The sequence below is a fragment of the Podarcis melisellensis genome, assembly GCF_964234715.1.
Source record: "Podarcis melisellensis genome assembly, chromosome: 5".
NCBI lineage: Eukaryota > Metazoa > Chordata > Lepidosauria > Squamata > Lacertidae > Podarcis > Podarcis melisellensis.
The window spans coordinates 86,215,146-86,242,832 of NC_138537.1; the positions used below are offsets into that span (position 1 = coordinate 86,215,146).

At 46.5% G+C, this 27,687-nt stretch overlaps 1 protein-coding gene across 3 annotated transcripts in view; it reads right to left on the reverse strand.

Annotated features, from left to right (window-relative positions):
* Nucleotides 1-27,687, reverse strand: part of PSD (pleckstrin and Sec7 domain containing) — a gene marked incomplete at its 5' end in the record, with an annotated part of 95,682 nt that overhangs the window by 24,302 nt on the left and 43,693 nt on the right. For all 3 annotated transcript variants that reach the window (XM_081913493.1, XM_081913492.1, XM_081913494.1), the window contains one exon: nt 11,907-11,950. In XM_081913493.1, coding sequence (XP_081769619.1) covers nt 11,907-11,950 — 44 coding nt within the window. The remainder of the gene's footprint in view (nt 1-11,906; nt 11,951-27,687) is intronic.

Below are 27,687 nucleotides of genomic sequence, written 5' to 3' on the forward strand. Positions count from 1 at the left end.
AAGGCCTTCTGGGAAATGATACATAATGAACTAAAAAAGGTGCTGAGATTCACCTTACCTAAGAAACCGGAGGCCTTCCTTCTGGGCATGGTAGACCAGAGGATGGTCAAGAAAGATAGAACTTTCTTTATGTACGCTACTACAGCAGCGAGGATTCTGTTGGCAAAGCACTGGAAGACACAAAATCTACCCACATTGGAAGAATGGCAGACGCAGCTGATGGACTATATGGAGCTGGCTGAAATGACTGGCAGAATTCGAGACTCGGGAGAAGAAGAAACGGAGGAAGTTTGGAAAAATTTTAAGGACTATTTGAAAAAGCATTATAAGTTGTATGAATGTTAAAAAATGCTCCTCTCTAGGAAGGTATAGCTTCAGTATCGGCAAATTTCTGAATTGATAAATAAGACACTATAAGACAGAAGTGAGGCAACGAAATATTTTTATTGTGTGGAAATTAAAAATTAATGCAATTGTATTGAAATGTTTACATCAGATAACACGATAAAATGGAAGATATATTGTTATGTATAAAACAAGTTAACAAATTGCTGAGGTTTTGGTTACACAGGGAATGCAGTGCCCGGGAGATGGGGGGAGTCCATTGGATTCATGGAAGTATGTATTTGAAAGTGGAAATTTGTTTATTAAAAACCTAATAAAATATTTATAAAAAAAACAACAACAAACAAATGTGTTCCAAACACATCTACTCTAGTTCTGACTTCAAGGGAGAGGAACCACTCCTGCTCCTTTCTAATTGATCAGAATACCTGGAGGCAGGTGGTACTTAGGGTGAACAAGGTTACATCGCAGGCAGGACTGCTGCTTCGCAGTTCCTTACTTGGGCAGGGAGGATGTGTGAGTGTTTTGGAGAACGACATGAAAAACTGCATGTGAATGTAAATGGAAGGAAAGGGAAACACTGATAATCTGATTTAAAAATGAAAAGAAACCCAGTTCACTCTTACTTTCTATATTGTCTTAACAATCTTCCAAAATGACTCACTTTGAGACTTTCAGGGTATGTAAACTCCTTTCCATCAGCTAGTAAATTATATGGTAAGTGGGGGAAAATAACCTTAAAGAAATGCCTACCATCAGAGCGGGGGAAAGATATCTAGTAGTGTCCCCACCCCACCCCATTTCTGGAAAGAGGAAGAAATACGAGAATTGCTACGGAAATTCCGATGAGCTCTGAGTGAATATATTGGGGCAGCCATGCAAATAACCATTGGCCTAGTCATCAATGATGAATAACAAGAGAAGACAGATCTTTCTAATGTTTTGAGCATTAGAGTGATGAGTCTCATTCCCCCTCAGTGCCATTCCTATTCTGGCTCCCTCACCTGGAATTGTAGGGATGAAGGCTGGAAAGCAATCGGTCTGCCCCAGCCCCCAACAGCTGCTGCGAACCGAGAGGGAGGCAGCCCCAGCACAGAAGTAAGGCTAGCTATCGTGGGAGTAACTCATTTCTATGCACGAGTTAACATTGCGCAGGAGAGGGGAGCGGCCGTGGGGAACAGGATGCGAACGGCATGACTTGGCAGAAGACAAGAGATCCGTTCCATGTCAGATGATCACAATGAGATCCAAACCTTCCCCTCCTGCCAAACGTGCCGCTTTGCACCCGTTTCTGCGGCGCTGCAGGGTAGTGGGAGTCTCTCCTCCCTGTTCTCCTGGCAGGTGCTGATCATGTAACACAGCTCTTCGCTGGGATTCGGGAACACAGGCCCAATTCTTGCTAGTCCAAGGGAAGAAAGGGGGAGCCTGGACTGCACTTAAGGAGAAGCACTGTTCATCGATACAACATATCTTCTCTATACACAGAAAAGGAGGTCGCACAGAGCTGGCGATGTTCCTGTTCACCTTGTAACGTTCCTTCCATTTTGGGGGGCTTGAAACGCCTCTCCTAACTGAAGCGTGTAATAACACTTTTCACTTTGCACCTTATGGCCGTGTTAGCCAAAGTACACTTGGTTCCCAAACAAATCGGCTCCCGGATGCCGCAAACACACAAGTGTTCCGATTTACGAACGCTTTTCAGAAGCCAGACGTCTGACGCGGCTTCCGACTGAGTGCAGAAAGCTCCTGCAGCCAATCAGAAGCTGTGCCTTGGTTCTCGAATGGTTTTGGGAGTCGGACTCCAGGAATGGATTAAGTTTGAGAACCAAGGTACCACTGATGTGCTGGCCTCCTTCTCTGGCTGAGATGAGGGTCCAGGAATCTGAATATGCTCACCAGCTATTGGTTCTAGGCCACCAGCACCTTCTGTTCTCCAGCAGAAATGGTCCCCGAGCAGCTCAAGAGGAATGTCACCACCCCTATTCCCATCTCCTTTCTGTTCTACTGCTTCCACTCTACTTGGATCTGGCCCCATGCCCTCCCCCTTTCCTAGATGTGACTGAAGCTTACTTGCATCATTTTGCATTTTGTTAGCATTTAGCTATTGCCCCCGAGTCCTGACAGGAAAGGCTCCTACAGTTTTCATCGTACTGATCTCTGGAGCTTCCACGTACCGGAAGACAATGGTCTCCAGTCAGACCCTTTTTGCAGATCTATTTTCTGAATGAAGCATTGAAGGTGGCAGTTGGAGGATGCAGTTATCCAATTAGGTCTCCTAGCATCCTGAGTGGCATCAAAAACACATGATATATGCGCCACCATCAATTCCCAAGCGACGGCATCAAGAACGGCAGGCTGTAACATCATGGCTCAGTTCAGCTGTTTGTTTTCTTCTCTACTCTACCTACTGAGCTGAACCAGTCTGAACTTTCTCTCCAATCTCCTTAATCCTGCCTAGCCGAATTCTGCCGAAATTCCTTCTTTGCCTCTCTCGGAGTTTCAGAATCAGATATACCGTATTTTTCGCCCTATAGGATGCACTTTTCCCCCTCCAAAAATGAAGGGGAAATCTGTGTGCGTCCTATGGGGCGAATACAGGCTTTCGCTGAAGCTTGGAGAGCGAGAGGGGTCGGTGCACACCCACCCCTCTCGCTCTCCAGGCTTCAGGAAGCTATCAGCAAGCCTGGGGAGCCCGGGGGAGTTCCCGCAGGGCTCCCCACGCTGCGGATAGCAGCCTGCCACCCGGCGCGTGGGATGCCCTGAAGCAGAGCGCCCCACGTGCCGGGCAGACATCTGCAGCGTGGGGAGCCCTGCGGGAATTCCCGCGGGGCTCCCCACGCTGCGGATAGCAGCCTGCCGCCCGGCGCGCAGGGTGCCCTGAAGCAGAGCGCCCCGCACGCCGGGCAGACATCGGCCAGCCCCACAAGCTCGGGGGACAGCGGGGAGGTGCAGCGCCGCCATCCCGTTGTTCCCCGACCTGGTTTTGGGGGGGAAATAAAGGAATTTTTTTCCCTTTATCCCCCCCCCCAAAATTAGGTGCGTCCTATGGGACGAAAAATACGGTACTAACTGAAAAGCTGTTATTGTATTAATCCCACTGCAGAGACATCACATAGAAATGTACAGCTTTCCAAACTTTTCACGTTGGTGACACATTTTTAGACACACATCATTTCGTGACACAGAAATTCATTTTTACTAGCAAACCGGAAGTTAAACTAACCTCTCTCCAGCCCTGGGAGGAGTACAGGGTGCATTCGTGCAACACACCTACACACTGCAGCCGATACACTAATGTGTCGCGACACACAGTTTGGAAAGCTCTGCTGTACGTTGTGATCCAAAATGTTAAAAAAATATTGTTGAGGAACCCTAATAAAAATATTTTTAAAAGTATGGTTGTATTCTGGGCGGGGGTGATATCTGCCCCATTCTGTTGATAGCAAGGACAGAACATAAATGCATACGGTAATTTATTAAATGAAATCATTGCAAGTGGGGTTTCCTTTTCAGCCTCGGTTAGATTTAAACAGAGGTGGCTTGTGATAAGATCTAAAGCAGCGATACTGACTTCTACAGATGACCGACACAGTTGTTGTGCGTGATGAAACACAAATTCAGATGACATAGTCACACAGCCGTGCGTTAATGGGACAGTCACAAAGTTTTGCAGCATTCATAAAGATAAAAGGAAGTCCCTGGGAAACCCTCAAAGTCTTATACCACACCGCCCCCTAGGGTGGCCAGGTGAGAAAAAGAAAGAGAAAGAGAGAGGTCAGGACTTCTGCACCTTCAGAAGTTGTGTAGAAGAGGAGAAAGTGTGAACTACAAGCTACACCTGATAAAATTATCTCTTACATGCACTTATTAAAGCTGTAGGACCTCTGTCCTCTCTATTTCACCTGGCCACTCCACTGCCAGCCAACTAGAAAATAATTCATCCCTTTACATTACTGATTCATTAGTAAATATTGGAGAAGCTATGGCATCTGTGTCTCTTGTAAACGCTTGCAACACCTGAGACGTGTATTTTTGAGATTATATGTTGCTTTAAATTGTTTTTAATATGTTTTAATGTTGCAACCTGCTCTGAGACCTTGGGCTGAAGAGTGGGTTGTTGTTGTTAATAGTATAGTTATACTTTTGCCAACAAAGGACCGTATAGTTAAAGCAATGGTTTCCCCAGTAGTGATGTATGGAAGTGAGAGCTGGACCATAAAGAAGACTGATCGCCGAAGAATTGATGCTTTTGAATTATGGTGCTGGAGGAGACTCTTGAGAGTCCCATGGACTGCAAGAAGATCCAACCTATCCATCCTTAAGGAAATCAGCCCTGAGTGCTCACTGAAGCTGAGGCTCCAATACTTTGGCCACCTCATGAGAAGAAAAGACTCCCTGGAAAAGACCCTGATGTTGGGAAAGATGGAGGGCACAAGGAGAAGGGGATGACAGAGGACGGGATGGTTGGACAGTGTTCTCGAAGCTACCAGCATGAGTTTGACCAAACTGTGGGAGGCAGTGGAAGACAGAAGTGCCTGGCGTGCTCTGGTCCAGGGGATCACGAAGAGTCGGACATGACTAAACGACAAATACCTTTAAGCAGTGCTTTTTTTCCTTAAAAAATGTTTAGGTGTACTCTTCTTTTGACTCAAGGAAATCACCATTTCATAGTTCAAATCGGGGGAAATAAATACAGTAAATGGACAAAAGTACAAAGATTCACAAAATGTTTAGGGGTATGCATACCCCCAGGTCCCACCCCCAGAAAAACACACACAATGCTTTTAAATATAAACAAAAAGGATCACAATAACAAAATATTTAAAAAGAGAAAAGGGGGATATTATACTTGTGCATAAATATCAAACAGCAGCATTTGCATTATTTGCCAAGTCTGAGATTAAAGGTAAAGGTACCCCTGCCCGTACGGGCCAGTCTTGACAGACTCTAGGGTTGTGCGCTCATCTCACTCTAGAGGCCGGGGGCCAGCGCTGTCCGCAGACACTTCCGGGTCACGTGGCCAGCGTGACGAAGCTGCTCCGGCGAACCGGCACCAGAGCAGCACACGGAAACGCCGTTTACCTTCCCGCTATACAGTGGTACCTATTTATCTACTTGCACTTAAGGGTGCTTTTGAACTGCTAGGTGGGCAGGAGCAGGGACCGAATGACGGGAGCTCACCCCGCCGCGGGCATTCGAACCGCCGACCATGCAATCGGCAAGTCCTAGGAGCTGAGGTTTTACCCACAGCGCCACCCGCGTCCCTAAGTCTGAGATTAGAAGACATCTATCATTCATGTGCCTCGGCCAAAATCAAAGAATATTGCTAAATTTTATATATTCTTTTAAAGTTCTATGCCACCCTTCCATAGAAATTTTCAGGCAACTTAATTGACCTTCAGAAAAACAAACAACACACCTGAGTAACAAGTTTTAAAAGCATTAAAATGGTGGATAAAAACTGGGCAGAAGTAACTTCATCAAAGTTAGCAAGTGAATGCCTGAGAAAAGAAAGCGATTATTGCTATTTAAAAACCTGGTGCCTGAAAGATAGCAAAGTGGGTACCAGACGGGCCTCTCCAGGGAGAGAATTATCTAAGTAGGGCACCACAATTTAGCAGGAGTTACCGAGCATTTTGGGGAAATGTAATTAGGCAGATAAAATTATTTCATGCTCTGGGATGGCAGAACTGAAGAAAAGCATGTTTTGGCTCATTAATTGGCCAGGGAACCAAGGACTGTTCAATTGTGTGGGTTTGGGGTCTGCGTATATGTGTGCTCACTTTGGCAGCACATATACTAAAAAATTGGAACGATATATATTTGTGTGTGTGTGTGTGTGTGTGTACACATGTACATTATTACAACTGATTGTAAGCTGTCGAGAATCATTCGTTCAAAAGGCAAGGTATATATCAAATGAATAAGCTAGCCGGTTTGCAGGAGAGCAGAAAAGTAAATCAACTCCATCAACAGACCCATCAGCTATTATCCAAAGGCAATAATAATAAATCCTTAGAGCACACTCAGAAGCAGGTCCTATTGTGCTCATTGGGGTTTATGCCTTATGTCTGAAAGTCATCTCTTAATGCCAAATAAATGAAGATCCCATATAGCATGCAGCAGAAACAAAGTGTTCTAGGATGGCACTGAATTTTTGTCAATGGTATTAAAAAAATAAAAATCCAGACATTTATGTCTGTTTGAAAAACCAACCCTTCCAATGTCAACAACTCTGCAGGAATGGGACAGAATGAAAAAGATACATCTATTTTGTCTTATTACCTCTTTGTTCCTTTTGGATTTGTTATAACGTAACTAGATTCGAAAATACACTATCAAACGGGAACTGTATAATTCATGCTCAAATTAGTACAGTGGTGCCTCGCAAGACGAAATTAATCCGTTCCGTGAGGCTCTTCGTACAGTGGTTTTTTCGTCTTGCGAAGCAAGCCCATTGACAGTTTAGCGGATTAGCGCTATTAGCGGTTTAGCGGCTTTTAGCGATCAGCTGTTAAGCGGCTTATCAGCAGATCAGCAGCTTAGCGGCTTAGGAAAAGGGGGGAAAAGGGGAAAAAACCCGCAGGAACTGGCAAGACATTTTCGTCTTGCGAAGGAAGCCCATAGGGAAATTCATTTTGCGAAGCGCCTCCAAAACGGAAAACCCTTTCGTCTAGCGGGTTTTCCGTCTTGCGAGGCGTTCGTCTTGCGGGGCACCACTGTACCGAGATGGAAATCAATGCCTTGTTGGGGTTACTTTATTTTCAGTTGTGGAGTTTCATATTGTAGATCCTTAAGTCTGGGAAGATGAAAGTCGAAACATCGCCCTTCAAGGAGATTCATTTGTCATGGATGCTCTGATTCCTGCATTCCAGGGGGTTGGACTAGATGTCCCTCGGGGTCCCTTCCAACTCTACAGTTCTATGATCCAACATTTACTTGCGAGAGCAGAATATAATACGGTAATTCAGACAAGACAGAAGTCCTTTTGCTTAGTAGGAACCAGTGCAGAGTAGTGTGTTAAGTGTCGTTTTGATGGAGTGCATTTGCCCGGCTTCAGTTTGGGAGTCAGCTGCAACTCTTCCTGGAGAAAGCAGATCTGGGCCTTGAAATGTGTTTGGAAACGGCAGCGGATGCAGAAGCTGTTTTGCCAGAATGCTGATGGGAGCCTGGGCATATTAAACTGATATAATAATCCAATTTTCACTGGCTCCCAGTTTATTTCTGAGCCCCTTTCAAAGTGTTGGCTGTGTTTTTACGCCTTTAAAGTTCTAAATGACTGGGACTGGAGTATTTAAGAAGGGATGCCTATATGATTCTGCCTGCCCACTGATAACTTCAGTGAAGGCTCTCTTTTGATGTACTGGGTAGGGCTGGGTGCTACCTGGTTTTCAACTTCGCAATTTATCACCAGCTAAACATCACATTATACAGATATATCAGTGTCTGAAATAAGGATGGAGCTATGTAGAGGCACTAGGGGACGCGGGTGGCGCTGTGGGTTAAACCACAGAGCCTAGGACTTGCTGATCAGAAGGTCAGCGGTTCGAATTCCCACGACGGGGTGAGCTCCTGTTGCTCGGTCCCTGCTCCTGCCAACCTAGCAGTTCGAAAGCACCTCAAAGTGCAAGTAGATAAATAGGTACCACTCCAGCGGGAAGGTAAACGGTGTTTCCATGTGCTGCTCTGGTTCGCCAGAAGCGGCTTAGTCATGCTGGCCACATGACCCGGAAGCTGTACGCTGGCTCCCTCGGCCGATAAAGCGAGATGAGCGCCGCAACTCCAGAGTCAGCCACGACTGGACCTAATGGTCAGGGGTCCCTTTACCTTTACCTTATGTAGAGGCACTAGCTGGCTTCACAGTTTTCCCTGCATTGTGATTTTGGCCAGTGCCTGCTCTTGTGATTCACTGCTTCCTGCATGAGGCAGGGATGAGCTGAGGCAACTGAGTCAACAGGGGCTGCAGGAATCGAGAGAAGCATTGGCTGGCTTCATGGCTTTTCCCACATTGTGATTTTTGCATAGCATACGCACATAGGCACCATGTTTCGCAATATATTGCCAGGTCAAAAATTATGAAACTGATATAATGATATGGACTTCAAAGTGGTTTTGGATGATATATACTGGATGATTAGTTTGTTGTTGTGACTAAGTATTGACCATGTGACATTTTTGTTGTTGTTGTTGTTGATGATGATATTGAATAGCTTAATCATTGACCCAAATGGTCATCTATTCCACCCCCAGCAAAGATCTCAGAAACCCGTTCCACAGCAGCTTAGAGCAGGACTTTTAGTGTTGCTGACCTTGTTCTATGGAATAACATTCCCGTCAAAATAGGATAGGCACCCACTATCGGTGCTTTTTTGTTCTGAATGGCTTTCCCAGACAGAGAAATGGGTCTTTATCTTGATAAGGCTACTTTGTATGGTTTTAGCTTCATCTTAAAAATATTTGCTGTTTATGACTTTTAAACTCTCTTCAATTATCTTTAGTGTGCATCCCCTTGAGATGATTGTTTAGAATGTGATTAATAAGTCAATGATATCTTTATTTTTAATAATCATCATCAGGGTTTTTTTCAGCTGAAACTCGCCGGAACTCAATTGCGGCACCTCTCAGGTGGGCGCCATTGGCATTCTAAGAGAACGAGGGAGGTGTTGATGGTAAGTTCTGGCACCTCTTTTTCTAGAAAAACAGCACTAATAATAATAATGATGATCGTGATGTAAGTCATGAGTCTACCCAACTCTTTAAAGTACTCGTAAATCCTGTGGAACAGCTTTTCCCAAACTGGTGCCCTTCCAGATGCTTCCAAAATAATTAAATAAATGTCCATTTTAAGAAGAAAACACATATACAAACACAGAACTGAGCAACAGAAAATAAAGTATAGTCGGCCTAACTGACCTTTTATTCTGGTTTAATCTGGGCAATATTTTTAAGCCACAGGCCTAAAAAACTGAGTTTACTGCAGTGGAACAGTTGGAGGTTCCTACCAAAAACAAAGGACTCACTCCCAAAGACAGTGACCAAGAACGCAATGTGGCAGCTTTACACTTTTAAACGATGCCCGATGGAAACTGACTTAAGTTCTTGTAAATGGCAAACCTTCTTTCTCAAAACATTCACCACAAATTAGACACTTGCGCTCCGAAGACCTAAACCAATTGCCAACCAGACCTATATGCAAGATTGCAATTTCACAAAAGGACTGTGGTGTGCAGTTTGATATTTTTTAACACTCAAAAAGCAACTGCAGAAGGCTGGAATCTTAAAGAGAGAACTGGTGGGTGGGGTAATTTTCCAGCTACTTCTCTCCCAGAGGAGAAAAAGATATGGGAACCTGTATCCTTCTCTCTTTGGGAAGAATAGAAGCTGGGTGGGATGTTGAGCAGAAAAAAAGAAGAACTGAGTAACTCTTCCCCATCCACTCATTGCCTGCTTAAGACTGCAGCCTCCTATAGCTACTTTTCGTTTAACAACAGCAAAAACAACAGCCTGGCACCTCAGTTTGGTCCAAAACGAGGCAGTGAGAGATTTTACTTTCTTGGGCTCTATGATCACTGCAGATGGTGACAGCAACCACGAAATTAAAAGACGCCTGCTTCTTGGGAGAAAATCAATGACAAACCTAGACAACATCTTAAAAAGCAGAGACATCACCTTGCCGACAAAGGTCCATATAGTTAAAGCTATGGTTTTCCCAGTAGTGATGTATGGAAGTGAGAGCTGGACCATAAAGAAGGCTGATCGCCAAAGAATTGATGCTTTTGAATTATGGTGCTGGAGGAGACTCTTGAGAGTCCCATGGACTGCAAGAAGATCCAACCTATCCATTCTTAAGGAAATCAGCCCTGAGTGCTTACTAGAAGGACAGATCCTGAAGCTGAGGCTCCAATACTTTGGCCACCTCATGAGAAGAGTAGACTCCCTGGAAAAGACCCTGATGTTGGGAAAGATGGAGGGCACAAGGAGAAGGGGACGACAGAGGACGAGATGATTGGATAGTGTTCTCGAAGCTACCAGCATGAGTTTGACCAAACTGCGGAGGCAGTGGAAGACAGGAGTGCCTGGCGTGTTCTGGTCCATGGGGTCACGAAGAGTTGGACACAACTAAACAACAACTACAAGGCACCCGCCTAGGTGGTTTAGAGTTGCAGGAATAGTCCACGAGATAAAAAATTGACTCCTTTATGCTTGTCTAACATAGATCAATGTTTTCCATCAAGGCACAGGTTGCATTTAGTTTTACTGGCTATAATGCTAGCATCTCTGCCCCAATTTCTAACTTTCCTTTTATACTGCAGTACCTGTTTGCTTTATGGAAGTGTGGCTTTTTGATGCTACCACCAGGGCATGCGAAATTTTGCACAGCGGGAAATAACCATTTGCCGGAATATCACCCCAAAGTAACGGGTGGCATCGTTGTTAAAACCACAGGAAAGTTACAACTGAAAGCTCCTGCGATCTTCTATGGTAACAGAGTTGTAGATGCTCCCCCCCCCCAGTGGCGTAGCGTGGGGGGTGCAGGGGGGGCCGGCCGCACCGGGCGCAACATCTGGGGGTTAGGGTTAGGGGGCGCAAATCCACGGGTTAGGGGGCACAAATTACTTGCCTTGCCCCGGGTACTGACAACCCACGCTACGCCACTGCTCCCCCCGCCCCCCTTTCTAGAATCAGTTAACATAGAAGTGAGCCATAAATTTAGATTCCAGAAATGGCTTCCATAGTGTGTAAAAGATCACACAAAACACAAAATAAAAATAAAAATTGGCAAAATAAAGTGCCATCTGAATGCAGCAACATTGCAGACAATGGAAAGAAAGTGATGGGACTGCAGTGCGCCTTCTGTCTACAACAAACCATTTCCCTTCCTCGTCCCCCAGTCTTTTGCAGGAGAGCGATGTGGATATTCAAGAACTCCGAAAGACAAATACCAATTTCTGTAATTAATACAGGCAGGACATTACGCGCCTGCAGCATACTTCTTGCATGTGCTTGCATGACAAACTCGCCATTTTCCTGCTATAAATGCTGAAGATAAATGGCTCAGGACCGCAATATCTCAAGGACCGCCTCCCAGACCCAGCGATCATCATCTGTGGCCCTCCTTCGTGTGCCTCCTTCACAAAAGGTCTGGAAGGTGGCAACATGAGAATGGGCCTTCATTATACACCTTTAGGCGCCAGGCAAAAATGTTCCTCTTCAGCCAGACCGTTGCTGATTGACACCCGATGCCCTTTTAGATGTTGTTGTGGGAGGGGAGACTATTGGCTTGTTTTGATTCTTATTTTTATTATGCATTCTGTGTTCTTTATATTATGCTGTGAACCGCCCTGAGATCTACGAATGAAGGGTGGGATACAAATTAATAATAATAATAATAATTTGTACCCCGCCCATCTGGCTGGGTTTCCCCAGCCACTCTGGGCGGCTTCCAACAAACATTAAAAATACATCAAATTTGAACAAATAATGATGACAGCAAGAGATCAAGGAAGAGGAGAAAACAAGAGGCTGTTCAGAGAAAGGGAAAAATAAGCAGAGGTACTCACATAGCCCACTGTAGCTTTTCGTTCTTGATGGAGCTATACAAAGCCTGCGGAGAGAAAAAGAAGTATAAGCGTCGTCAGAATTTTAACCGAGTCATTACAAAGAGAAAAATGAGTGGAGTTCAACCAGGCGCCAGGGACAGTGCTCCCAACTGTTATGTACTGAAATTCTCACCCTGGGCCAGCAGGGGGATACTGTAGATAGTTTTCACTCAGGTCCACATATGCAAATAAGGGATTGAAAGTGACCTTCAGGGTTTGGTGTCTCCGCTATGCGAGTGTGACGGGGAAACAGTTGAATCTCTTCCACATATAATGTTCAACTGTCCCTTACATAGCATAGCTAGGACTAAATTCCTGGGTCCTGCTTTATTGCGCTTGGTTGGCAGGCCTGTTGAGTTACATGCCGCACTGCTTTTGCAGGATACAGATCCTTCTGTAACTCTGCAGGTGGCGAGATTCCTGAATGCGGTTATCTCACACACAAAAACCACCAAAAAACAACAACAACAACAAAAACTAATCGGACAGTTATGATGAGAGTGCATGATGGATCTCGTCTCCAGTTCTCCTTTTTCTGTGAACCGTCCCTTGGATCTTTCCGGGCCCCAAGCTGTTATTTGTCACTGCTCAATGACCCACCCTTGCATCGTGGTGTTCCCCTTCTGTTGTTAGATGTATTGGTTTTTTATGCTTCTGTGCTTTTATGTTTGTACATATTTTATGGGCTAATAGCCGTAAATAAATTTGAATTGAATTGAATTGACCTTCAGTGATTGGATAGTTACAGAAAATGGTTACTGTTGCATTCTAGTGGAGCTCTATATAAGCAGGCTGGCTGAACCCTTCAGTTCAGTTCTGTTCTGTTCTGGCCTGTGAATAAACAAGAGCTGTTTGAAGAATCGCTGTGTCGTCTGATATGTTCACCCACAACTTAACACCAACATTTCTGCTTCCAATCCAGATAGAGCAAATTCCTCTCCCCCCCCCCCCCGCGCACTGTTCTGGGGGTCCTCGGACCCTTCCAAGGGGATTGTGAGAGGTTTCCAGCTTCACTAGCAGGGCTTTTTGTGCTTGCTTCCACTAGTGCAACAACTCGGCCCAATGTTCTTAAGATGCGTATATAATTCATTTTTAGAGTAACGATAAGAGGCAACTCAGCATTTAATCCTAAGCAGTGGATGCAGCCCAGTTTGAGACGTCAAGTGCTTGGAAACGAGGACCACAGCGCTAGCCCAGTTTGTATTATTTTTTAAAAAATAATATTTATTGAGGTTTTGAAAAATTACAAAAAAAGAACAAAAAGAACAAAAAAAGAAGAATAAAAACAATTAGAAAAAAAGACAAATAAATCCTTCCATAACTTATCTTTCATTTGCTTGTTTCCTTGACCTCCTCACACCTCCCTTTTTTGTATTCTAGTTCAATTAGCCATTTCAGCAAATCCCTTCCATCTTTGTTTTTATCCTAATAATTTATCTTAATATAATGTAACTTTACATTCTCACCAATCAACAATCTATTTTTACCTAATCCTTTATAGCATTTCTGCTAAATCCACGTAACTTCATTCCAACATCCTTCTAACATGCAACGCTAGCCCAGTTTGTATGCATGGGAGTGAAAATTGTTCAGAATGTGCAACACGGTGATAAGAAGGGATTAGATAAAAGGGAGCTGAAGTGGGGGAGGGGGGAATCAGGAAGGTCAACTGCCTCCAGGAAGACCAGAGGTTATTTTTTTAAAAAAAAAACTAATCACAGAAGCTCAGATAAAAGATACGCAATCCAAAATGATACTACAGATGAGTAGCAGAGGCAAACAAGCTACGGGAGCCAGAAAGGCAGTTTCCAGGGGTTAGCAGCGCTAAAAATTTCTCCTCCACAATCAGTGGGAATTGAATTCGTAGCTGTAGTGTCACAATCTTGCACGTGCTTACGTGAAAGTAAGCTTCGTTGAAAACATAGACCTTCCTCCCGGGCAGGGCTGTCTTACCCATAGGCGCTAGGGGTGCAGGGCACTCGGGCGCCGGGCTCTCAGGGGCGCCAGGCCGAGAGTCCAGGGACCAAGAGTTGAGTTTGGGGTCAGACGAAATTAATGGACTATGCAGAATTGGACAAAATGACAAGAAGGATTCGAAACCTGCGGGACCAGAGACTTACAGAAGATTGGAAGAAGTACCGGTATATGAATTATTTGAAGAGCAACTGTAATCAACCAATTATGCTAGAAGGACTACAAGAAGTTTCGTAAGGAGAAATATACAAAGTAGAAAAAGACAGATATCGGTAATGAGTTTGAAATGTAATAGGGAAGATAAGAAATGCATACTGAGAGATTAGATTGGAAAATTTTCAGACAGGATTGATGGAAGTCAAAAATTTGAATAAGATGTGAAAGTATGTTTAATTACTGTTGAAAATGATATGTTAAAAAAAACTAATTTTTTTTTTTTAAAGAGAGAGTTGAGTCTGGGGTCTCAATCTCCACTGGTCGGAGCACTGCGCCAGGCTCTTCGGCCGCGGGCGGCTCTGTGCCGTGAGTTTGGGGGAGACCAAGCCAGCGAGACACTAGGACGGCTGGCCAGCTCAGCCCTCCTGCGTGCCTGGGACTGGGCAACCTGGGGTGGGGGGGCGCCAGGCGGATCTTTGCACCCCGGCGCTGCATATGCTTAAGACAGCCCTGGTCCAGGGTCCTTGTACATACCATTGCACTGCTAATTATAGTGTTTACCCTCATTAACAGGGAGGAAGAAGAAGAAGAAGAAGAAGAGGAGTTTGGATTTGATATCCCGCTTTATCACTACCCGAAGGAGTCTCAAAGCGGCTAACATTCTCCTTTCCCTTCCTCCCCCACAACAAACACCCTGTGAGGTGAGTGGGGCTGAGAGACTTCAGAGAAGTGTGACTAGCCCAAGGTCACCCAGCAGCTGTATGTAGAGGAGTGGGGAAGCGAACCTGTTTCACCAGATTACAAGTCTACCGCTCTTAACCACTACACCACACTGGGAGATTGCAGGCATACAGAGAGATCTCAAGAATGTTTACTCCGATTATAGAAGTCACAAATTTAATAAAAAAAAGATCTGTATATCATCAGCATATTGCTAACAATGCACCCCAGAAACCTACTTTACCAGATACAGGAAAAACGGTAGATCTGTTCTATGTGGGCTCACCAAAAGCACTGGAGGGAATAATTATGGGACTGGAAGTGATGGACCTTAGCGCCATTTAGGGGGCTGGATCAGCTGGCGGGTCTGCGGGCTGGATTGATTCTCCAAATGCAACTGCTTCGAAACCCCAAAGACCCTGCCAAATGCCAAACTACAAGTGATGGAAAGCTTTCCTCCGCTTCATTTAAAGGGGAACAAAAATGTTTCCAAAGGTTACAAAAGAGAGCCCACATTTTATTATTATTAATATCCAGGGCAGTGGATGTATTAGACCAGGCACCCCAGCCTGCCACCCTCCAGATGTTTTGGCCTACAACTCCCATGGTCCCTAGCTAACAGGACCAGTGGTCAGGGATGATGGGAATTGTAGTCCAAAACATCTGGAGGGCCGAAGGTTGGGAATGCCTGTATTAGACTGATATATGAAGCTCAATTCAGGTAAGGCTGGAGTTCTGTCAGTGTGTGGGGTCCTAAGCTGGACAGATGAGGCACGGCCTGTTCTCCTTGGATTACATCCCCTCTGAAGGTGCAGGTACATAGCTTGGGGGCACATCTGGAGCCATTACTGTCCCTTGAGGCTTATGTGGTAGCATGAAGGGCCTTCCATCAGCTTGGGCTGGTGGCCAAGCTATGTCCCTATCTGGACAGGTTACAGATAGGTAGCCATGTTGGTCTGCCATAGTCAAAACAAAAAAAAAATTCCTTCCAGTAGCACCTTAAAGACCAACTAAGTTAGTTCTCGGTATGAGCTAGCTCATACCATAAGTTAGCTGATACCAAGAACTAACTTAGTTGGTCTTTAAGGTGCTACTGGAAGGAATTTTTTTGTTTTATCTGGACAGGCATATCCTTACTTTTCTTGTCTACGGAAATACATTATAGGTGGGGCTGCTTTTGAAGACAGTTCAGAAACTGTGGCTGTGCCCCATCTGAGAGAGGTCCAGAGCATGGGTAGGCAAACTAAGGCCCGGGGGCCGAATCCTGCCCAATCGCCTTCTACATCCAGCCTGCAGACGGTCCGGGAATCAGCATGTTTTTACATGAGTAGAATGTGTCCTTTGATTATCTCTGGGTTATTTGTGGGGCCTGCCTGGTGTTTTTACCTGAGTAGAATGTGTGCTTTTATTTAAAATGCATCTCTGGGTTACTTGTGAGGCATAGGAATTCGTTCATATTTCCCCCCCAAAATATAGTCCATCACATGGTCTGAGGGACAGTGGACCGGCTGAAAAAGTTTGCTGACCCATGGTTCAGAGGGTGGCAACTCAATAACAGCCCTTCTCTGTGGTGGCTCCTCATTTACGGAATGCTCTCCCCAGGGCAGCACACCTGGCACCATCACTGCCTTTTTTTTAGGTGCCAGGCAAAAATATTGTTATTCACCCAGGGCCTTGGACCTTAATTTCCTACCTATCTTTGAGTGGGGTGAAGCCGGATCTGTTTTCTATATATAGTACTTGCGTATTTTAGGATATCCATACTTATTCAGAGATATACAAAAAATACATGCCCATTACAAAGTATCTTTTTTATAATAGGCTGGTGTAAAATAGCTACTTAGTCTAAAAAAAAAAAGCAGAAAGGAGAAAAGACGAGGAAAAAAAACTAAAGAAAGAAAGAAAGAGAGAATAAAGATACAGTATTCGCTCTGTAAGATCCAACCATTCTTTCTATAAACCAGTATTTTTTCCCCATCTTCAACTGCAGCTACTACAAGTTCATTTTCTCTTTCACTCAAAAGGTCCGTAAGAAATTTCTAATCCTTAACAAATGCCAGTAATGGCGTTTTCTCTAATTTTCTTTAATTAAGCATGTTAACATTGCCATCTCAGCCAAGTCCAAGAGTTTTATCAGTCAGTCTTCTATAGTGGGTAAGGCTGCATTTCCCCATCTTTGTGAATGTTTATATTTGTTTCCAATGTTCATTTTGGTAAGCTGCTTTCAGCTTCACTTTTTCGGGGGAGAAAAGTGATGAATAAATATAATAATAATAATAATAATAATAATAATAATAATAATAATAATAATTAGTAGTAGTAGCCTGTTTGTTTATTCTAAACAGAAGTCTGAAAGAGCAAAAACCAGCTTGGGTAAGGTTGCTGATAAGTAAAATGCAGATACCTGCAGGCCTTGCCCTCAAATATGGTAGGTTTTTGTTTTTTTAAAGGAGGTGGGGTTACTCCCCAATGTATGTAAAAAAGCAGACTTTAGGAGTTTGTTATATTGAGTCTTTTAAAACTGGTTTATGACAAGGCTAGCCGTTTAACAGTCAAAATACCACACACCTCTTACAAGTCAACCCAATACTTTCTATCCACACACACTGAATAAAAGCCTGCTTTTACATCTCCAAGGAAAACAAGAGCAGAAGATCTGGGAATAGATGCCTGACCCTTCCCTACGATTCCCATCATCCCTGACTCTTGCTAGCTAGGGATGATGGGAGTTGTAGTCCAAAAACAGCTGGAGACCCAAGTATAGGAAACACTGTAGGGCAGGCACGGCCAAATTCGGCCCTCCAGCTGTTTTGGGACTACAACTCCCATCATCCCTAGCTAACAGGACCAGTGGTCAGGGATGATGGGAATTGTAGTCCCAAAATAGCTGGAGGGCCGTATGGTCAATAGAGAGATTTATAAGCATGATAAAAAATTGTTTTTATATGTGGCAACAGCAGCAAGAAAACTATTAGCCCAGCGATGGAAGCAAGAAGAACTACCAACAAAAGAAGAATGGCAAATGAAACGGATGGACTATGCCAAGTTGGCGAAATTAACTGGAAAAACTTGGAACCAGCAAGACCAGACTTTCCTGAAAGATTGGAGGAATGATATATTTGAAAGGCAACTGTAATCAATTGACATCGCTTGTAGGGTTGCAAGAAGTTTTGAATTATATGAATTATTGTGAAAAAGGACTAAGGAGGAGTTTATTTAAGATTTGGACTTTATAGCAATAACTATTAAAATAAAATGCAAAATCAGAAAGAAAGTTAGAAAACCATTAATCGAGGTTGACGGAAGTCCTAGGCTGTGATAGCCAAAGGTTTGTTATATTGTATAAGATGGGATGTTATGTTTGGAAAATGTGTGCAAAACCAATAAAAATTATATATATAAAAATAGGGCCAAGTTTGGCCATGCCTGCTGTAGGGTCAAAAGGAACCAAATCTATTCACTGTATGATCCTTTCTTAAGTGTGGCGGGCATGTGGCTTCCTTTTAAGTCTTTGGTTTTCACCAGGACGCATTTAAGGGATTTGCCAGGTAGAAAGGACCCTAGGAAACTGCTTTATACAAGAGTTAGACCACTGGTTTGTCTAGCCTGGTATCATTGACACTAAACAGCAACTTCCTATGGTTTCAGGCAGGGGTCTTTTCAAACCTGAAAGAGATGCTGGGGACTAAATTTTTACAGCTAAATTCTACAACTAGGCTAGGACCTTCCCTGGGCTGCAACTCCATTTTCAAGGGGGAAGCTAAATCAGAGCTGGAAAGCTCAACCATAGGTTACATCTACTATGCAGTGTTAGAACCTCAGATATATAAGCTGGGTCCCAAATGGCTGCTTAAACCAAGGCTACAATTGCTGAAATTGAAAGTCTAGTTGCCATTTTTGGGCAAAACGGCTCTAAAGTCTTCTTTTTCAAATGATGGGAGTGACTGTGATTGATAGACTATTGTATTTTAATATACACTATTGTATTTTACTATTCTGCTGGAAGCCGCCCAGAGTGGCTGGGGAAACCCAGCCAGATGGGTGGGCTATAAATAATAAATTATTATTACTATTATTATTATTATTATTATTATTATTATTATTATTATTATTATTGTTATTATTATTATTATTCTCAGGTAAACAGTTCAGATGACAACCTTGAGCTAGTTTAAAAACTCTAAGAACTTAAGGAAGGAAAGTCACTTGATCCAGGGCCAGTCCACATATCTATTGACCTATTCCAAGCTCTTTTTCTTAATGGTGACATGAACCATTCATAAAATAAGAATATTCTTCACAACTGTGAGCAGGGCAGATGGGTGGTTAAATGAAGACAAGCAACAACAGTTAACTGTTCGCTGCTCCTGCTCAGGCTAACAGCATTTAGGTTCCTGAAATTCATTCTGATTGCGCAGATGAAATATAACTGATAGAACTCTACAGGGTGGGGTATTAGGTCGTTAGGGGACCCCTGACCATTAGGTCCAGTCATGACCGACTCTGGAGTTGCAGTGCTCATCTCGCTTTATTAGCCGAGGGAGCCGGCGTACAGCTTCCAGATCATGTGGCCAGCATACCTAAGCCGCTTCTGGCGAACCAGAGTAGCACACGGAAACTCCGTTTTCCTTCCTGCCGGAGCGGTACCTATTTATCTGCTTGCACTCTGACATGCTTTCGAACTGCTAGGTTGGCAGGAGCAGGGATCAAGCAACGGGAGCTCACCCCGTCACGGGGATTCGAACCACCGACCTTCTGATCGGCAAGTCCTAGGCTCTGTGGTTTAACCCACAGCGCCACCAGGTGGTCGTTAGCGAGGTGCAAAATGTGCCTGGCTAATTTCAAACACTGCTGTTAATGTTATGTGAACCTCTTGCACTTTGAGCTGAAATCACTCACAAAACCAGCTACCATCATTAAATTCACGGATCCTTTCCTCCTCATATTTGAAACCTTGAAGAATTTCAACGAATGCACCATTCTGCCCCCCGGGAGATGAAATGCGCCGTCAAAAATAGAAGCAATTATATAGCTGCCCAGGATGAGGCTTTATGAACCGTAAGAAAAACAGCTTCATTTTTCTTCTCACCTGAGTTAGTTAAAAGCTCTTCATTAACTCTGGGCAGGCAGACGTCAAAAACTAAAGCAGCCACAGCTATATTGATGGGAGAGACTTTTTAGGAAGGTCACAGCCTTCTCTGGAAGAGCGCAGAACTTGCCGGCCTCACCAAAAATGTTCTTCCCTCAGCCTGGGGCAGGCAATTTCCAAAACCTCAGGGAAAGAGATAAACTGCTCTGAAGGTCTTGCTCTAGAACAGGGATGGGAAACCTGTTGCCTTCCAGATGCTGGAAACCTCATGGTGCAGTGGGTTAATGCACCTGGCTGCTAACCAGAAGGTTGGTGGTTCGAACCCACCCAGCGATGGCTGTGGACAGGTTCCTGCATTGCGATTCTATGAAATCTAAGTCCTTTCACCCTGACCAGTGGCCATACTGCAAGCAGGAGTTCCATAACATCTGGAAGCCCTGAGGTTAGCCACTCCTGGCGTAGAGGAAACACCTGCGACTCATCGGCAGGCTGTGCAGACAGGATACGAGCAGCTTTCAAAAGCAAGGCAAGGCAAATATTTGGCTGAACAGTGAGTAAAGCAAAATCAAAGAGGTAGCCTTTCTCACCAGATAATTCACCCGTCTCCCTCACCCTGGGGAGAACGATTTGCAGAAGGAAAGGGAAGCTGAACATCTCACCTAATCCACCAAGTTAGGGGTAATTGCATTCCTCACCTCTCAAGTAATGGCCTCTGTGTGATGATGGCGGGGGGGGGGGGGCGGACGGACCTGAGCTCTGCCTGCAAAGGGGAAAGATAACTCTAATGTTGTGGATGTGTTAGCAAAGAGCTGGTGCTCTCTGAATCAGGCCCACATCAGCAGCTGTGGTTCTTTTCCTTACGCTTTTCTCCCTGTTTGTCCCAGAACCTGCATTGTCCTATATACTTCCCCTTACTGAGCTGTGGCTGGGGGGAATGACCAGGGGAGACAGGGAGGAGGAGAACTCAAGGGAACTAATTAGCCGCTCCTGCTCTTCCTCCAGGAAGTCCCTTGCACCTCCAAGGGATGGCTGGGGGACACATTTCATTGAATCACATACAGTCGTACCTTGGAAACCGAATGCCTTGGGAGTTGAATGTTTTGGCTCCCGAACCCGGAAGTGAGTGTTCTGGTTTGCAAACGTTCTTTGGAAGCTGAACGTTCGAAGCAGCTTCTACGGTTTCCAACTATGTGCAGGAAGCTCCTGCAGCCGATCGGAAGCTGCACCTCGGTTGTCGAATGTTTTCGGAAGTCAAATGGACTTCCAGAACGGATTCCGTTCCAACAACCAAGGGACGACTGTAATTGTAAGTTAGAAGGCTCTCCAAATGGCCATGCCTTCGGGTGAATTAGCAGCACCGTATTTTTCGCTCTGTAAGATGCACCAGACCACAAGACGCACCTAGTTTTGGGAGGAGGAAAACAAGAAAAAAAATATTCCTAATCTCAAAAGCCAGAACAGCAAGAGGGATCGCTGCGCAGTGAAAGCAGCAATCCCTCTTGCTGTTCTGGCTGCTGTGATAGCTGTGCAGCCTGCATTCGCTCCATAAGACGCACACACATTTCCCCTTACTTTTTAGGAGGGAAAAAGTAAGTCTTATAGAGCAAAAGATACCGCACCCTACCTGGTCCTCGGGTGCTCCTTGGCCACACCCATCCCCCAGGCCACGCCCTTCACAAGCCCTGTATGATGCCACCCTTGAGGGCTTCTTCCAGGCTGGAATGTGTCCTCAAACTCTGATGGTGCCTCTTGCCTGGATGGAAGTTGGAGAAGGGGCTTGTGTAGAAACTAGCCTACACAACTGAGGGGCATTTTTCCTGCTCCGCCCACTTCTGGCTTTGGTCCTGCCCACCACTGACATGGTCCCTTCTCCCTCAAAGATTGCCCAAAAGCAACATGGGTCCTATATATATATATATTGCTGAGAAGTGAACACGCTAGCCGTCGTTCCACGCGAATCCTCAATAGCTGCCGCTGAGTGTTGGGGGCCAAGAGCTGCTGCATGCTGGCAAACATGCTGGGAGGGGGCGGCTGCAGCTTCTGCCTGGAAGCAAAAACGTGCCAAAAATCTCTATGCGCGTCAGCTGAGTGACGGAAAGCACCGAGCCTCCAACTGCTCCACACTTTCATATGGAGTGAGCCATTAGGCTTGGTATCCTTCCCGACCCCACCCCCTCAAAAAACACCCCCTACTCCCTTGTATGAACAGAACTGAACGCTCACACACACACAAAGATAAAATAAAAATTAGAAGAAGTCCAAATCCCCAACTAACTGGACCATAAAGGTAAAGGGTAAAGGGATCCCTGACCATTAGGTCCAGTCATGGCCAACTCTGGGGTTGCGGCGCTCATCTCACTTTACTGGCCGAGGGAGCCGGCATACAGCTTCCGTGTCATGTGGCCAGCATGACTAAGCCACTTCTGGCAAAACCAGAGCAGCACACGGAAACACCATTTACCTTCCCGTCGAAGTGGTACCTATTTATCTACTTGCACTTTGACGTGCTTTCGAACTGCTAGGTTGGCAGGAGCTGGGACTGAGCAATGGGAGCTCACCCCGTCACGGGGATTCGAACCGCCAACCTTCTGATTGGCAAGTCCTAGGCTCTGTGGTTTAACCCACAGCGCCACTCGCGTCCCATAACTGGACCATAAAGATGAGTGGAAAACTCATCAAATAGTGCTGCATCTCTTCATAAAAATATTGTGGCCCGAAGCAGGAAAGAAAGAAAACTTGACATGGCCACTTTTATTTTGAAGACAGGCAGCTCTGCGCTCAGCTGTTGAGTTAGAGAGCTGACCAAACAGCATATCCAAACCTCCCAGCAGAGTTTAGAAAAAGCAGGAGGGAGAAAAGGGCACCCCCCAACAAAGTCAGGAACCCCCCATAAACTCCCCTTCATGTTTGTTTTGTGCCCTATAAGCCACTTTTTCCTCCAAGGAGCTCAAGGTCCAGCATGTCTTTCACCCGTTCCTCATTTAATCCCGCAAACAATCCTGTAAGGTAGGTTAGGCTGAGAGCGAGGCAGTGACTGGCCCAAGTGGGGATTTGAACCCTGATCTCCCAGGTCCGAGTCCTGCACTCAGACCACTACACCACTCTGGCTGTCTTGCAGCTCTCTCCCTCTGAGCTGAACTGTGGTGGGAAGCAAAAAGAAGGGGGCAGCAGCAGCTCCTGGCTTCTCTTTTAAGCAACGCAATATGGAGTACCTAGGCTGGAAAGAATGTTCAAGTTGCCACTGCTATCTGCGCACTCTCTCTCTCTGTGCAGCTCAGAGGGCTGAGCATGCAAAGGGAAGACACCTCATCTTTGCTGGCCCAGGTTCTCTTTCTGGGTGCTGCAGCAGTGGGGATTCAGCCCAGCCAGCCCATTCCCTCTCGCTGGGCTACCCAGAGAGAGACGGAGCCAGAGGAAGGCAGCTGCTAACTCCGTACAATTGCTCAGCTTAGTTTTCTCTAGGCAGCAAGGACAGGACAAGGGGTGGGTGCTGCTGCCAGTTCTCCACCCCATTCCTCCGTCCTCTCTTTCTCTCCCTCTTGGCAGGGCTTCCCAAGTCCAGCCCAATCCCCAATGACGCATCACCCAGAGGCAGACTCCGCACACAAATTTCAAGTTCCTAGGCAGCCCCACGGACCCCGTTTCTCCGCCAGTGCTGCTACCCACCCCAGACTACAATGAATTATGACCCTTAGCCCAGAGAACAAAATAGAAACTCCTTCATTTCCTAATCTCCCTTTCCCCAGCCCCATTTGTCAAAGGACAACATGTACAAAAAGACTACAGAGGTTTTGCACGATGCTTCCAGGTAGAACCAATATCTTGATTAGCTGCAAACCAATTTTTCTATACCATACAGCAACCAGTTAGCAGTGTGCAGGAATTTCTCGTTCAGAAAAGGTAGCAGCTGCGAAACGAGAAACTTTAAAAAAAAAAACCACACACACACACCACTGATTGAAAAGGACTATTTACGTCAGCACGGTTCGTACCAAGCCGCCCTGCCCATCGCCCCTGCACGAAACAAATGTACCCGAAGGCGTGCACCCAGAGGTGTGGGTGTCGATGGGAGCTACCCAGGGCTGTGCGTGGGTTTGCCACATGACATGCCTACTCTGACTCGCAGGATGCAAGACTGTATGGGCGACGGGGGCGGTATGGGCGACGGGAGCTGCTCTGCGCACCTGCCCGCTGCATTTTCTAACTATACGTGCGTAAGGTGCAGCCGCGAGTCTGCAATTGGCCACGAGAGGAGGAGGAAAAGCAGGGTGGGGGAGAGAGGGAGAGGCGTCATCCGTGCTCTGCTTTCAACTCCTGCCCGTTTACACCTGTGGGGAGGAAGCCTCAGGTGCCACGCGGCCCCAATCGTGTGCGCAAGAGAGAGAGAGCAGGGGCAGCCAAGCCCCCTCCGCCTGGGCGTTGCTGGGTGTGCAGGGATGCCAACTTGAATAAAATATTGGGGGGGGAGAGTAAGCCCCGCCCTGCATAATCAATCACAAGATGCCGTGCACGCACATCTGAATGGCAATCCCAATCAATTTTTTGGGGGGGGGGTCGACCCCCTCAACTATTTTATTGGGGGGCCCCAAAGAGATCTGTGCCCCTAGGAATTGGCTCCAAGAATATTTCACTGGAAGGGGTGGGAAAAGGGACCTTAGTCCCTAGGAGTTGGCTCCTGTGGCTGGGCGGGAGCGCGTGGAGCGGAGAAGCGAGGCCGGCGGTGGCGCAGACGCGCGCCACGCTCCGGCTTTTTCCGACGGCAGTACCCGGGGCGAGGCTCCCTCCGGCGGCGGGCCGCCTCCTTTCCCCCGTTGCCCACCCCACCCCGATCCCTTACCGGCTGCTTCTTCTTCCTGCGACTCTGCAGGCGGCTGACCACCAGGTCGGTGTAGAGCACGGGCTTGAGGGTGCGCGAGCGCTGCGGCCAGCCGTAGCAGAAGGTCTCCATGCCGCGGCAGTTGCGCCCGTAGCGCACCGAGCACATGGAGCGCGAGCGGAGGCGCCCGGCGCTGCCGCTGCTGTTGATGCTGTTCACGCCGATCATCGCGGCCGGTGCGCGGCTCCGGCAGGCCGGCTGCCTGGCCAAGAGCCTCGCCTCCCGGGAACGGGGCTCCGCGGGCTCGAAGGCGGCGGAGCCTCCGCCCTAGCGCAGGGAATCGGGGCCCGGCTCCGCGCAAGGGCTGGCGAGCGTCTCCCGGCTCCTGTCTCGCCCTCTCCGCAGCGGCCAACGGCGGGCGGGGAGCGCTGCGCAGCCAGGCGAGCGGCGCGCCGAGGAGGCTGCCGGAACGCAGGGGAGGGGGAGAAGAGAGGGAGGGAGGGGAGGGGACTGCGATCGGAAAGGGGGAGGGCGGCGGCGGCGGCGCGGCTACACGTGCGACCTCCAGAGTCGCGCTTGGAAGATGGAGGAGAAGCGAGCGCAATGCCGAGGGAAAAGGCGTGCGCCGCGAGGAGAAAGGGAGCCCTTTCCCAAATGACCACCTTGTTGCAAAGCCTTAGAGGGGGTGGGGGGTAGCCAGGTTTTTCTGCCCCGGGTGCAGCCTTCAGAGGGGCGCCATGGAGGCTCCCAACCTCTGCCCGTGTATGCAAATATGTGGGGAGGGTGCCAAACTGTAGGAAAGAAATTCTAGTTTCGGCCCTGCCTTGTTGCAGCGCGGGGCTTTGCAGCTGTATAGCGCCTTTCCTGCAAGACAGACCCTTGTCTTGCAGGGTTTCGGGACAGTTCGGGCCAAGCATGCTTGCTATAGGCCATGGGTGCCAACTTGAATAAAATTGGGGGTGGGGTGGGGTAGATAAGCCCTACCCTGCATAACTGATCACATGTCTTGCACACACACCATTTGAATGGCAATGCCCATCAACTTGGAGGGGGGGGCAGCCCCTTCAAATATTTTTTTGGGGGGGCAAGGCAAGGGACCTCAGCCCCTAGCAATTGGCTCCTATGGCCCATAGCTTTTAAAAACAAAAAGCGAAGCAAGCAAACAGGTGGTGCACATTTCAATGTTTGGGGCAGAAGCGCATCCCAAAAGACGGCAAAAGTGGAGAGGAAACTTCACAAAATGGCAGAGCTGTAAATTGCCCTCACCCTCGCATTTTAGCGGGTACAGTGGACGGGTAAAGCAAGAAACACTTGCCTGAAGCAAGACAAAAAGGGAGGTACAACAAGGAAAATGGTACCCACCCTTCCTGAGGCACTCATTTCATTTGCTTCTTCCATTTGTTTCCAATCCTGAGACACTTGTCAGCATTTGCCACCTAGAATGGCAGCCGAACTTAAACTGGAATCCTTGCTCACTGGGTAACCTTGTGCCAGTTACGGTCTCTCAGCCTAACCTACCTCACAGGGTAGCTGCGAGGATAAAATGGGGAGTAGAGAACCATGCATGCCCCATTGAGCAACTTGGAGCAAAGCTGGGATATAAATAAAAATAAACAATACTCAGTTCAGCTGGGGCCACTGCAAGGGATTTCAGAAGCTCTGAGCTACCACATTTTGCAATCAGACCCAATTGAAGACACAACCAGGATTCTGCCCACAACACTTTTGAGAAAAACTACCCCAGATGAATTTTTTGTGGGAGGTGACTTTTGTATTATAATTTGTATAGACAATGTGGAGGGGAAAACAGCCAAGCAAAGTAATAGCATGTCTCTGCTTTTTATCCAAGTTCTGGCTAACACAGCTGTGCAAGTGCCCCAAAGGTTTATGGCTCCAGGGAACATGCAGTCCCTGGGCTAGATCACAGTGCCTGAGCCTTGGAAACACTATGGATCCATCGTTCCTGAGCTTATATGAGCAACTTAAATGAGTTTAAGGTTAGGCAGAGCCTTTATACTCTTTGTAAGACACCCATACCCAAGTCATCAGAATTGCAGTTGAAATGTTGCAGAAACGGGGTGGTGCAGAATGCTGCCGCCGGTTTATTAAATATGGAAGTCTGATGGAATCCTCATTCCATGGAACACTGATCCCAAAGCTCTGAGCTCAGTCCCAAGTTGTTACTAATGGTTTACTGCATGCTAAGCTAGGGATGATGGGAATTGTAGTCCTAGCTTCCCTGCTAGCTAGGCATGGTGGGAACTGTAGTCCAAAAACAAATGGAGACCTAAGTTTGGGAAACTGTAGTTTACCGAAAGCCCTAAACTGCTTGGTAGCCAAATATCTGCTGGAGTGCCTCTCCAATACCAGCCAATTTGATGCATAAAATTGGTGGGGGAAGGTGAGGCTCTGTTTGCAGTCAACAGCAGGATTTGGGGAGAGGGGACAAATGGGAGGACCATCTCCATGGTGAAGCTCAACTTCAGAATGATCACCACAGAACAGCCAGGCCTGTCAGCCTCACTGCTAGCTTTCAGACACCAATAAAACATTTTTTTATTTACCCAGGCTTTGCAGTGTGACAGTGCGATGTTTAATCCTTAGTAGCCGTATCTGGTTATTGTTTTAATTACCTGTTAATATGTTTCATGTTATGTGTTTATCGTAAATCCATATTACCCAATGACCCTGTTCCCATTCCCCCCCTTCTTCGGCTTAGATTTTAATCCAAGCTGGATAATAAATCCAGTCAGCTAGCCTGCTCTCAAATCCCCACTTACTCCATGTGTCAGCGTGAACTGATGGTAGAAAACTGAGTGAGGTCTTCCATTTCCCAATCTGTTGTTCTTGTTGCTTTGCTTAGCAATGCAAAGTAGCCTCTGGGAAATAATGCAATAGTCCTTGGAAACTAAATTCCAATGTGTTCTTTGGTTTGGTGCATCTCTGTGAGGTGCTCCAAAAGGAGGAGAGGGGGAAATGGAAGACCT